We start from the raw sequence: 13,019 nt of genomic DNA, 5'->3' as shown, positions 1-13,019 counted from the left end.
CTTTTTTTTCCTTTATTTTTTGAGAATCCAAACAGTCATGATGACGATGATAATTTTCTTTTAAAGAAGCAAACAGAAACTGAGTGTTATGCATAGTTAAAAAATAATGGGTTTGAATTAGTTTCATGACAAATTACAACTTCTTCTAGTTTACTTGGAATTAACAGGAACATTCTCATTCAAATTAAATGCATAGTCAATGTTTGTTGCTAACCACACAACTTTTGTAAATGCAGAATATTGATTGTTTTTGTATTGGTTGAATCCACGGTTATATATGTCCCACAATGTAATTAATATCATTGATTGATTTTAAACTTCTGTTAAATGTTTTAAAAGATATCATGGAAGGTCTTGAATCTTTGGATAAGGCTGCTTGGAGAAAGAAAATGTTGCATATATTTTGTGATGCATGCATTAAGGCCATTGATATAGGAATGAGATCTAATACTCATTTTGATAAAATAAGGTGGAAGTCTCTTATTGCATCATTCAAAGAACGAACTGGCTATGCATTCACTAAAATACAATTGAAAAACAAATGAGATGGATGCAAAAAGGATTGACGGATATGGAATGAGTTGGTTTCTAAAACTGGCGTTGGCTGGAATAGTGAAGTAGGAATAATTTCTGCTAGCGATGAGTGGTGGAAACAAAAAATTCAGGTAAAGCAATAAGTGGTGGAAACAGAAAATTCAGGTAACTCTTCCTCGTCATCCTAGCAATTTCTTTTATTGTTGTCAAATTTTAGAAAAAAAAAAAATTACATGCTCCTTCATTAATTGATTTCATTTATATGCAGGAAATTAGAGGAGCAAAAAAATTCAGACATGTTGGTATTGAAAAATAAATTTGACAGAATGTATTCCAATATTGTCACAACTGGAGAGTTTGCATGGGCTCCTTCATAAGGAGTACTTGCTGGAAATGATGTCGATCCTGGTACAAGCAATGCCAACATTGCTTATGATGGTTTGGAAGAAGGAAATGATAATTCGAAGAAAGATGTGATTCCAGATTTCCAAACTGATATGGCTTGAATGGTTAGAGGGATAAATATTTCTAACAGCAACAACACAATAAGCGGTAGCAAAAGAAAAGAACGAGATCCTTCTGAGGTCCAAGGTAGAAAGAAGAAAGCGTTTGGAATTAGTGTTCAGCTGCTGTCAATGTGCAATCAACTACTTGAGAGTATGTCGACTAAGAGTGATTCCATTTCTATGAATATGGATTATGAAGGTTATAGTATTCGTGAGGTGATGGCTAAGCTGCACTCAATTCTTAGAGTTTCAATTGAAGATGAGTTTCATGACTTTGCTACGAAATATCTGAGTTTAAGAAGAAAAAGAGAAATGTGGGCCAATATGGGTAATAAGCAACAAAAGTTAAGATGGTTACAACGAATGTATGCACTAAATAAATGTGTTTAGCTGACATGGTATAATTTAAGTTTTTTAACTGTTAATTAATTAACTATGTTCAAGTGCTTATGGTATTTATACATGTTTATTTTATTGTTTTGGAATAATGGCATGCCGGTTTTTAAAAGAGTAGTTTCCATTTCTTGAAGTTTGTCCGAAACATTATATTATTTCATATTTCATGTTAAGACATATAAGCATATCCATTTGTGGTAATTTTTTTATTGTTGTATTTAGTAAACTACTTTTCAAGATTTAACAGACTTGTATGAGAAGTATTTATAGTTCGTAGTGCTCACTTAATTGTGGTCCATACAGAAAACAAATCATAGTATGCATGAATTTGGCATGAATGTAACTAACATTTGTCCAGAAAGAATATTGGGCAATAAAACATGGCATGTATTAATAAGATATAGTAAATAGTACATACTCTAAAGATCTTTTGAGTGTCATTTTGGTTCATCTGCAATCTAACCACCTGAGAAGATCTTAGTGACCCTGGATCCTTGAATTTCATATTTGTTAGCATAAATGAATTTACTAAGTGACTAAACACATCAAACCCACGTGCCCACAAACCCTTCTTAGCTTTCTTATTAGGAATAAAATCCTCAATGCTTAGACTAACTTCCCATTTATTTCTTACTTCCTTCTGGATAACTATACCTCTCACCTCTTCACTCACCAGCACCACCAATTTCTATAGCAAAGACACACCGGTGGTTCGATCACATGCTGAGGCGTGAAGCCCGAGAACCAATACCCACTCTCCATAAGGGAGGGTGGTCGCAAAAAACATATATTGAATGTCATTAATTATGATTGAAATTAACATAGGGCTTGCATATTCAAATCAAGAATATTGAAAATTATGATTGAAATTAGAAATGCAGAAAGATTGAAATGATTTTTTAAAAATTAGTGTTGGTTATTGGATTAAGCCTGATCCGCCCATGATAGATGGACCTGGTCCCAGTTATTAGAAGAGTTACTAAAGAAAGTAACCACCTCCTCTAATCATATATAAAAGGATATAATCTATATGAAAGTACATAAGTTTTCATTATTGAAATAACATAGTTCTTTCTTTCTTTTCTTTCATCTTGACTCTCTGCATTAACTTGACAAGATTTACAAAGATGTTCGTATTGTGAAATATTACCTTGGTTCTAGTAATTGAAATGACACTGAAGTAATTGATTCAGGAATAAAAAAACAAATTCTTACAAGTAAGATTTTCTTTTCGATCTACAATTAGATTTCCATCAATTTTACCAAACAATATGAGTACTTAATACTTATTTCTCGTCCACTTTTCCTCTAATCCCTCTCGATAAACACGCTCCATAATGATAATTCAAAGGGCTACTTAAAGGAATAATCAATAATGAAACTCTTGTAACAATATTTTACGTACGTTAAAACACATGTCACCTTATCGAGAGAAAAGAGACGAGGTTATTTCTTCTAAGTGGATTGAAATCAAAGACTGAATTCTGGATCATCAAAGTAAAACAAGTTGAGAATGCTACTTGATAATAAAAATAAAATGAGAGAGAGAGAGATTTATAAAGCAAAAACGCGGGCTCATGTCCTATTATACAACGCATGTATTGAGGTTTGTATTCTAGATAATTGTTTTGTTATTACAAATTTTGAAGTGAGTTTTTATATTTTTAAAATAAAAAGGTTAAAAAATATATTTTTAAAAATAATATTTTTTATTTTTTAAATATTTTATAAAAACTCTTAATTCTAAAATTATATAATTAAAATATATAATGATAAAACTAATTATTATCATATTTTTAAAATCTAACATGGAATAAAATCTAGATCAACTCAATGTTTTTCTTTTAAAAAATCAAAATGATGCTATTTTGATTAAAAAAATTTCAAACAAATACTCAATGGGCTTTTGACCTATGTTTTACAATGGGTTAATCAAATTGTAGGTGGACTGAGGTTTGTGATTAGGTAGGTTTGGATTATGAATTTCTTTTTTATTTTTTTAAATTCTAATCAGTTTAAACCTCGATTTCATTAGATGGATCAACCCACGTGGGGTTTTAGGTTTTGTAACTAGCTTATTTTATTATTATTATTAATAATTTCAACATTCATCACAAACTAGAGTAAAACTAAATAATTAATAATTATTTTTTTAAAATATGTAAATTCAATAGTAATATATTTTAAGTAAACTGGATTTTAATATTTTAATCTGCATTGTCTATCATTAATTAAATAAAAATTCATAAATAATTACTCTATGTTATACATCATTGCCAAACCTCTTGTTTTTTAATCTCCTTTTCTTTTAATCTTTATTGTTTTCTTTTAATCTTTATTGTCTCGTTCTTCTCTATTTCAGGATAATGATCCATCATCGCCCTATAACATCTAAAACAATTATATATTAGTTATAATAATAATAATAATAATAATAAATTTTTAAAATATTTTTTATTTGAAAATATATTAAAATAATATTTTTTATATTTTTTAAAATTTATTTTTATTATTAATACATTAAAATGATATAAATATATTTAAACAATTAATTAGAATTGAAGACAATTTTTTTCTTCGAAAACACTTTTTGAAACATTAAAAAACAATCAAACTCTTAAAATAATAAAAAAACAAATAAAAAGACATAGGGACAAAACCGTCAAAGCACAAAACCGAACAGCTACAAATTTTAATCAGGACAATAGCGTCCGATCCATTTCCAACCGTTGATTTTCAAAGCGAGCGGGTCTTAAAATTCAAATCGCATCGGCATCCCGCTCTCCCTTCACACTCTCACACACCAAAACAAACACATACAGAGAGAAGGGAATAGAGAGAAGAGAGATCGATAAAGAGATCTCTCTGAAATACAGAGGACTGGATCTAACATTGGAAACACGAGCGGTTCTCTCTCCGTTCTCGGATTCCTTAAGGAGAAGAAAGCAAAAAATGTCAGGTCGCCACGAGAAAGAGAAAGGCGTTAACGTGCAAGTGCTTCTTCGTTGCAGGTAAACTTTTTATTAGGGTTTTATGGACTCAAATCAGTAATTTATTTGAATTTGTGTTGAACCTTTTTTTTTTTTCTTTCTGGTGGCGATTTGTTAGGCCGTTTAGCGAGGACGAATTGAGGAGTAATGCACCGCTAGTGGTGACTTGCAATGATTACCAGAGAGAAGTTGCGGTTTCGCAGAATATCGCTGGGAAACATATCGATAGGGTTTTCACTTTCGATAAGGTGAAATTGGAATTATTTCTGTTTATTTAGATACCTTTTAATTTAAATTTTAAACTTGGAAATTAACTCAGTGGATCCTGCATTTTTTTCGGTGGAGATTGGTGATTTTAGGGTTCGATTTTGTAAGTTTGCGGCTGTTAGTGACAGATTCACTACCTGTGTTTGTTATTGGGTTGTCTTGGTACATCTAATTTCGAAGTCATGTTTAGTTGTATATTGAATTGTTATCTATTGGGGGTATTTATGTTGTTTTTGTGGTTTGCATACTTTTTTTTTATATTGAATATGGTGGGTTACTTCACTTTCCTTGTCTGTAGAAAAATATGATAATTTTGTTAATGCTGGATGAATGCAGGTTTTTGGCCCTTCAGCACAGCAAAAGGATCTTTATGAACAAGCAGTGGTGCCAATTGTGAATGAAGTTTTAGAAGGGTTCAACTGTACCATTTTTGCATATGGTCAAACTGGTACAGGCAAAACTTACACCATGGAAGGTGAATGCAAAAGATCAAAGGTATAATTTATGGGACTATTTAATGGACATGTCCGTTTGATGTTTTAGATGTTTTATTGTGTAATTTATGAGTTAATGATTTATTCGTGTGATGTAAATTGTGACAGAGTGGACCTAATGGAGAGTTGCCTTCAGAAGCCGGGGTGATACCGAGAGCAGTTCAACAAATTTTCGATACTCTTGAAGGCCAAAATGCAGAATACAGCGTGAAGGTCACATTCTTAGAATTGTACAATGAAGAGATTACTGATTTGCTTGCTCCTGAGGAGATTTCTCGAATTTCTTTGGAGGAGAAGCAAAAGAAGCAGTTGCCTCTAATGGAGGATGGCAAAGGTGGTGTTCTTGTAAGAGGTTTAGAGGAGGAAATAGTAGCAAGTGCGACTGAGATATTCACACTTCTAGAAAGAGGATCTGCAAAGCGTCGAACAGCAGAAACTCTGTTGAACAAGCAATCGAGGTGATAATTCTTTAACTGCTTAATGCTCAGGGGGTGATTACAAAGTTCTTGTTATATAAAGAATCCATCTTTTTTCTCAGTCGGTCGCATTCTCTCTTTTCTATTACAATACATATCAAGGAAGCAACACCAGAAGGTGAAGAACTAATCAAATGTGGCAAGCTGAATTTGGTTGATCTAGCTGGTTCAGAAAATATTTCTCGCTCAGGTGCTAGAGAGGTATACATTCTTATTCTGAAACCATCTGTTATATATGATTTTTTTTTTCTGGGAATTGCCAAGTTAAATTTAAATTTGTAAGTATCTAATGCTTTGTAATCCTTGTTGATTAATAGGGTCGTGCAAGAGAAGCTGGTGAAATCAACAAAAGTCTACTTACTTTGGGGCGAGTCATTAATGCTCTTGTGGAGCATCTTGGGCATATCCCTTACAGGTTTATCCTGCTACCCAATCCATATCTTATGTTGATTTTCTTCTGACTTCTATTTACCTGCTTGAATTGCTTCAGGGATAGCAAGCTTACCAGGCTACTTCGTGATTCACTTGGAGGAAGAACCAAAACATGCATTATAGCAACTGTATCACCGGCTGTTCATTGCCTGGAAGAGACATTGAGTACGCTGGATTATGCGCACAGGGCTAAGAATATAAGAAATAAGCCGGAGGTTAGTAGTCTTGTTTTATTTTAGTTATTTTGAATAGATTTGTTTGCTTTCCCCAAAGGTTTCCATAGCAGTAATATATGCATCTGATATGTAAAAGCCCAAGCTCATTATGACTTGATACTGTTTGGGTGGGGGACTGTCTTGGTGTAGCTTACTAGCTTTTGTTCTTTTCCCATTGTTGACAATGTAATTCCCGAATGAAATTCTATTATGCAAGCTAATGTATGCTATTGCACATCAATTTGTTTGAGTGGGCTCTGCACCCTGGGGATTTTTTTTAAACTTCAATTTTACTCTGAGGAATGATGCTAAGATCTCAAGTTGCATGCATGTCTGTCTCATTTAGCTGTACAAACATTGCTTCTTCTTCTTTTTATTTATATTTTTTTTTGGTGATGGAAAGGTATATGTTATATATTTTCTGCATTGAAGACCTATCGGATTGAGTTTAGATATGACAACTCTCAGTATTTTTGCCTTTCCTATTTAATTTAGATGGCTTATTGTAGCCTTTGTATATTATTAAACATTTAAATAGTTGTTTGTAGTTTTGTTTGGGAGTTTGTAAATTTTGCTGTGGCTGTTCGTAGGTGAACCAAAAGATGATGAAAACAACTCTTATCAAGGACCTTTATGGAGAAATTGAAAGACTTAAGGCAGGTGAGATGCTTTGAATCTGCAGGGGTAGTAAACAAAAAACTTTCCATTGGTAACTCATGTTGCTTCAGTTTGATGAATTTAAATAATCTTTGGCATTTTTTCCAGAGGTTTATGCTGCCCGTGAAAAAAATGGGGTTTATATGCCGAAGGAGCGATACTATCAGGAGGAAAGTGAAAGAAAGGTATTGCTTCATTCCCCATTTTTACACATTAGCTTCGATGCTGCAATTATACATATACCTACATTAGGCCATTGAATATTTCTTTTATACTACAAGTTTTCATGCTCATGTCATGTCTTTATTGTGATCAGGCCATGGCTGATCAGATAGAACATATGGGAGTTATGATAGAAACCCATCAGAAGGTTAGTATTTTTGGCAATTTTTCTACAGAAGTTGTGGATTTATTATTTTTTTTGGTATGAAACCGAAATTTACAAGAACAATCCATGTTATGCTACAAACAGCAATCTGAGGAGTGGCGAGATAGGCATGATGCCCAGGTTCGCCAATGTTCTGATTTGAGCAGCAAACTTAGTACCGCTGAGGTGAGTTCGGTTGGTTTGTTGTTTAGAATGTTTCTTATGTTTGAATTGACTTTCTAGAAATGGGTGAAATGTGCAGAAAAATTTCAATCAAACTATCAAATTGCTCACGTGTACTGAAGAAGAATTGAAGAAGTGTCGATATGGTTTGAAAGAGAGGGATTTTATTATATCTGAGCAGAGAAAAGCAGGCATGATTGACTATTCTTCTACTGAATTTATACTCATTTATTTTTGATGTATTAATAATGCTGATGAATTTTCAAAACAGAGAATGCTCTGGCTCATCAAGCTTGTGTTTTACGATCTGACCTGGAGAAAGCACTTCAGGACAATGCTTCTTTGTTTCAGAAGATTGGTATGTAGTCCTCAACTTGGTTTTAAACAGTCAACTTTATTGTTATGCAATTGAGAGCTGTAACTATCTACAATATGCTGTGCAGGTAGAGAAGATAAATTGAGTTCTGATAACAGATCAGTGGTTAACAGTTTTCGAGGGCAGCTCTCCCAACAGATTGTTTCTCTATGTAACATGGTATCTACGTCTATATCTCAGCAAAATGAACATCTTCAGCGTGTTCAGGAACTTGGCCATTCCTTCTTAGACATGCATTATAAGGTAATGGATAGGCTATGGTTACCATTTTCTTCTTCTTACAGATTTCATTATCTGTTGTCACAGTACTTTTCATTTAATTGATTTGATTTCATTTTCCCCAGTTTTGTTCTTAATCACCTCATACATGATATTTTGTTTCAGTCAATTGAGGAATTGAAGAAGAAATTATCGGCTTCGAGGGCTGTGTATATTTCTCACATCGAGGCAATGCAAAATGTTGTCCGTTTGCACAAGGCCAGCTCTATTGCCGGCTTAGAGGAAATTTCTTCGATGGCTTCTTCCAGCACGCAGTCTATTAAAGATGTAGGTTTCAATTATTTGGGTTGGTTGTTTTACCATTTTGTCTTTCTTTAGACATACCACGAACATTTATGTAGATTTCTTTTTCAAATCTGTACCTATCATCCGAGATGTTTATGTATTCCTTTGATTTTCTTTTCAAATCAGTATCTAGAATCAGAGGCTGGTCCAGCGGCTTCGATATTTGATGACCTCCAGAATAGTCTTTCAACTCACCAGGGAGAAGTAGCTCTTTTTGCCAGGGAAATGCGTCAGGTTTGATCCTTGATCTTATCTTATCTTGTATTTTTTTTTTTAATTTTTTTTTTTGGTTCGGGTATCAGCTGCTAATTTCACTAAGACTTACTATTTGCAGTTTTTTTTTTCTCTCAATATTATCCCTTAAACATTGAAATTCATCTGTAACTTGCTTTTATACTTTCTTTATTAGATGCTAATAACCCCGTTTACTGTTTTCTAAATGTATACATGTAGTTTGCAACGTTTACCCACCCTAGTCAGATGTGTTCTCCTGGTTGATCTTTCAATTTATTCCTTTTGTTTTAAATTCCTTGTATCTTTTGCTGTTTCTTATCTTGTAACTTTGTTTTCATGTGGACTGAACAGCGATCCCTTGTCAGTAGCGAGAAAAGAAAGGAGGTTTCTGAATACATGAATGGATTTCTTGATAAGATTTTGGAACAATGCAAAAGCCTGGAAAATCATGCAGTGCAAGCTGATGCCATTCAAATGAAAAATATTACTGATTTTCAGGAAGCTTTTGAGGTGAGGCATGGTAAAGAAATTAAACACATGGGTGAATATGTCCTGTTCTGCATTACCAACTGAAAGCAACTTTGCAGGAGCAATCAAAAACCGATGCTGAGAAGCTTGTTGCTGATATCAATAACCTGGTTTCCAACCACCTTCAGCGTCAAAAAGAGCTGGTTTGTTACATTATTTTCTCAGCTATAGTTTCCTGTTTGTTGTATTGTTAAGACGCTGATGGTTAAGTCAATAGGTGGATGCAAGGCTTGTTGATCTTAGAGAAACTGCTACTGGAAACAAGGCATTCTTGGATGGACACGTTTCTTCAATGGAGTGTGTGTCAATAGATGCAAAACGAAAATGGCATGAATTTTCCATGCAGGCAGAAGACAATGCTAAGGATGTTGCTGATTATTCTGCCGCCAAACATTGTAGGATGGAGTCGCTCTTACAGCAATGGTATGCAAAGTCTTCTGCGAGTGGTGGTTGAACTCAATATCTTTTATTCTTTTGTTGATTGGTTCCCTATTATTTTCTTTAGTGTAAGTACTGCTGGATCAGCTTTCAAGCATTGGCAGAAGACACATGATTCTGTGAATAAGATGGGAATTAGTCATGTTTCTGAATTGGTTTCGCTTACAAGGTAGAAAAGCTACATTCTCTTAACATTTTTGATAAGTAGTTAGTCTTCACATCCACTGTCTTATAGAACCCACATGTAATTTTTTTTCTTTCTGAGAATCCACCTCCAGTTAGGATGGATCAGGGAGTCATGGTTTTGGTTCTTGTCATGGAGTGCATGGCCAAGCTATGATTGTACCCATCTTTCATTGTTTCATATAATTTTTAGTTGCCTCATTAAGTCATTTCATCATTTTGTTTAAATTCATCCTTTCTTCCTTTCAACACCTTGGTGCAGAAATGCATCCGAAAGCTTCGAGCAGCATGATTCTGAGGTTGATTCTGCACGGGTTACAGCTGAGCAAGATGTGGCAAATAATAGTGAAGATATCCTCAAGCGCATTGACAGTAATTTATTTTTGTCTTCCCTTTTCTTTTGCTTTTTTTTTTTTTAATAATAATCACAGCCTTTCACATTGTAATAAATTTCACTGAAATACGAGATGTTTGGTAGATAAATTGCATAAGGATCACTGTTGGCAATTCATGGAGAATGTTACAATAATTTTGAATGTCTTACATTATACTTTTCAAACCTCCAATATCTCTGTTTTGATTTTCACAATTCTCTACTCCCCATTCCGGCTGTAAATGTAGAAGGATAATTTTGGAGTCATCATAAACAGTTTGGGGAACACTGATTGCATGTTTATTGTAGTTAGTCTACTAGTTATTCTTCTTCAAAGAGAATTCTGGCTTGCTTTGGCTGGTGTTTTATCACGTGCATGTAGATTTAGGTATGCATACTAGTTGAGGATCAGTGTATGTTGACATGCTTTCACATTGCACTCGTTACTTAATGATTTGGGATGTAGATTTAATGTTGACATGTATGTGTTACAGGAGTGTCAGACAATGAGCGAGGATCTATATCTAAGATCTTGGATGCTGTTAAAGCCCATGCAAATGCGCTGGAGAATTTCAGAGAGGATCACTCTGGCAAATCTGCAGCTATCGAAGATAGAGCACATGAAACATTTGAGCAGCGATATATGGTAAGTTGTTTTGGTTTAGCACACCTAACCTCTACTCAAGTAGGGGGGGTGGGGGTGGTGTATGATTTTGCTTTGAATCTAGTCGGAATTTTGACAAATCAATGTATTAGAATTGTTTGATGTGCTATTTTGAATTCTTAATTTACTTTAGTCTCAAAACGTGTTGAGTTGCCCTAGTGGGCCTGGTCATGGAAATATATCGGCTACCAGGTTTCAAATAACTAAATTTAAGCTCATTTGGATGCAATATGTATTAGTCATATTATGGGCATGCCTGTTGTGTCAGTGGTATATGCTGTAAGTGGGATGGATGGATGAATGGCTTGTTGAGTTGCCAGACATGTAATAAATGCAGAAAATACATGAAACTGTTCTTGAAATATTTGTAGCTAAAAGTTTGTGTCGAATAACAGGGTTGCAGGTATCTAAAATTGGACAGACTTATCTTGGAACAATTGACACCTTGTTTGTTAATGCTTATGTTTAGCAGTCTGATGTGCAATTTGGATCATGGCCTCCTACAAAATATAATTACACTCACTTGATAATTATGTTGACCTGACTTGCAGGATTACGAGTCTACAGGCACAACACCAGTGAGAAGTGACACGGATGTTCCTAGCAAGGGGACCATCGAATCACTTCGAGCAATGCCAATGGAAAATCTTGTCGAGGAATTTCGAGAAAATAATTCATATGAATCATTGGAGGAGAAAGAACTGAAACCATCTCTAATACCACGGTCGCCCCTTGTTCAACTGAATCAGCAATAGCAGTGGCCGTGTTTCATTTGTCTCCGCAATGACTGCCTATTTGTATCTTTATTCTGTACCATCAGCGTCCTGAGTTATTATTGAAAACTGCAAGGCTGCAGGAAAGGGTGTGGCAGAAGATTCTTGTGTCTAGGTTAATAAATCCTATCTTTGGATTTAGTAATTTGTAGATTAACAGAATGATTGTAAATTGAGACACAATACTACACATTTGGGGTTCAAGATGGTGGTTCCTTTCAGTTCCGCTGGTGTAATGTAACGCATGCCATTCTTTAATCACTCCCGGGCAGAATTTGAAGTTTTGGTGAGTGGTTTTTCCGAATCCTTTTTGGTTCCCAAAGGATTTGCCAATTTTTCCTGGTGATTTTGTTGCTGCCTCACCGCACCAACTAGATCTCTTTGCGTTGAAAAAAAGGGGAACATCTTAAACGAAGTTCTTGGTATTTAGAGCCAAGGTGGATGCTAGTAAAAGGGAGATAAAATAGGAGGATCTTGTCACCAAGTTCCTCAGAAAGTCAGAACAGCCATCCAAGAGAACTCCCTCGTCTGTAATTACAAGCTTACAACTTGGGTTCATAAACAGTTAAAACATGATATTTCTATTTATCATCCTCTGTTTTCTGATTCACGAAACTGAAAACCCGTTTCTTCTCATCTCCTTCTGCTGTAGCCATTCCAAAACAAGCACTAGCATCATTCATGACCTCATTGTTGCTAATAAGCTTGTATACATGTATGCAAAACACCAAGATTTAGGTGGTGGTTATCTCTTTTTTGAGAAAACGGAAGAGAGAAACCCAGTTTCTTGGATTGTTATGATTGATGGGTTTGCTAAAAACAGTGATTATAAACTTTGTTTTGAGACTTTTAGAGAGCTTGTTACATGTGGGTCAAAACCCGATAACTGAGAACTGCAAATCGCTTTCAAATATTTATGCAAATGCTGGAAAGTGGAAAGATGTGGCAAAGATTAGGGATCCAATGACCAAAAGAAGTTTACAGAAAATTCCATGTTATACTTTGATTGAGGTGGATAACATTATCTATCAGTTTGGTGCTGGAGAGAGTAGCCATCCTTGATCGAAGGAGATCGATGAGATGCTGAGGAGTTTGAGCCAGAAAACTGGAATCGGCTGGTTGTTTCCCAGATACAAGCTCTGTGTTACAAGATGCCAGCAGGTTTCACCACATTAAGGAAGGCACCTGTTCCTGCGGAGACTGTTGGTAATTTGAGGATGTTTTACTTTTCTTCTGTATTAAACAGAACTGTAATTACAAATTCCTGAAACTTCTGATGCGTGCAGATGTAGTTCATGATAAATCCCTGGTAGGAAAATTAAATGATCGACCTTGTTCTGGCATGGAGAGAGCAGACAAGAGGTCATTT

The 13,019-nt window shown here is 34.7% G+C and overlaps 1 protein-coding gene across 1 annotated transcript; it reads left to right on the top strand.

The window, feature by feature from the left end:
- Positions 1 to 4,166: 4,166 nt before the first annotated feature.
- Positions 4,167 to 11,954, top strand: LOC105110756 (P-loop containing nucleoside triphosphate hydrolases superfamily protein). The gene is made up of 23 exons (XM_011005912.1): positions 4,167 to 4,447; positions 4,545 to 4,674; positions 5,030 to 5,188; positions 5,296 to 5,645; positions 5,726 to 5,864; positions 5,981 to 6,078; positions 6,154 to 6,310; positions 6,901 to 6,970; positions 7,076 to 7,152; positions 7,284 to 7,337; positions 7,440 to 7,520; positions 7,597 to 7,708; positions 7,789 to 7,875; positions 7,961 to 8,136; positions 8,278 to 8,439; positions 8,584 to 8,691; positions 9,043 to 9,201; positions 9,279 to 9,362; positions 9,437 to 9,642; positions 9,725 to 9,826; positions 10,103 to 10,212; positions 10,708 to 10,859; positions 11,429 to 11,954. The coding sequence occupies exons 1-23, from the start codon at positions 4,389 to 4,391 to the stop codon at positions 11,630 to 11,632; spliced, it is 3,036 nt and encodes a 1,011-aa protein (XP_011004214.1). The 5' UTR covers positions 4,167 to 4,388; the 3' UTR covers positions 11,633 to 11,954.
- Positions 11,955 to 13,019: the final 1,065 nt, after the last annotated feature.

Source organism: Populus euphratica, unplaced genomic scaffold (assembly GCF_000495115.2).
Source record: "Populus euphratica unplaced genomic scaffold, PopEup_1.0 scaffold262.1, whole genome shotgun sequence".
NCBI lineage: Eukaryota > Viridiplantae > Streptophyta > Magnoliopsida > Malpighiales > Salicaceae > Populus > Populus euphratica.
Note: the sequence above shows the minus strand (reverse complement) of the source record. Positions and strands in the feature narration are given on the sequence as shown.

What these genes read in the sequence shown, in the direction of transcription:
- LOC105110756 (XM_011005912.1), top strand. Translation starts at nt 4,389, where the DNA reads ATGTCAGGTCGCCACGAGAAAGAGAAAGGCGTTAACGTGCAAGTGCTT. An exon ending in CTCGCTCAGGTGCTAGAGAG is followed by an intron (nt 5,865 to 5,980) that starts GTATACATTCTT and finishes GTTGATTAATAG; the next exon opens with GGTCGTGCAAGAGAAGCTGG. An exon ending in TTCAGCGTCAAAAAGAGCTG is followed by an intron (nt 9,363 to 9,436) that starts GTTTGTTACATT and finishes TTAAGTCAATAG; the next exon opens with GTGGATGCAAGGCTTGTTGA.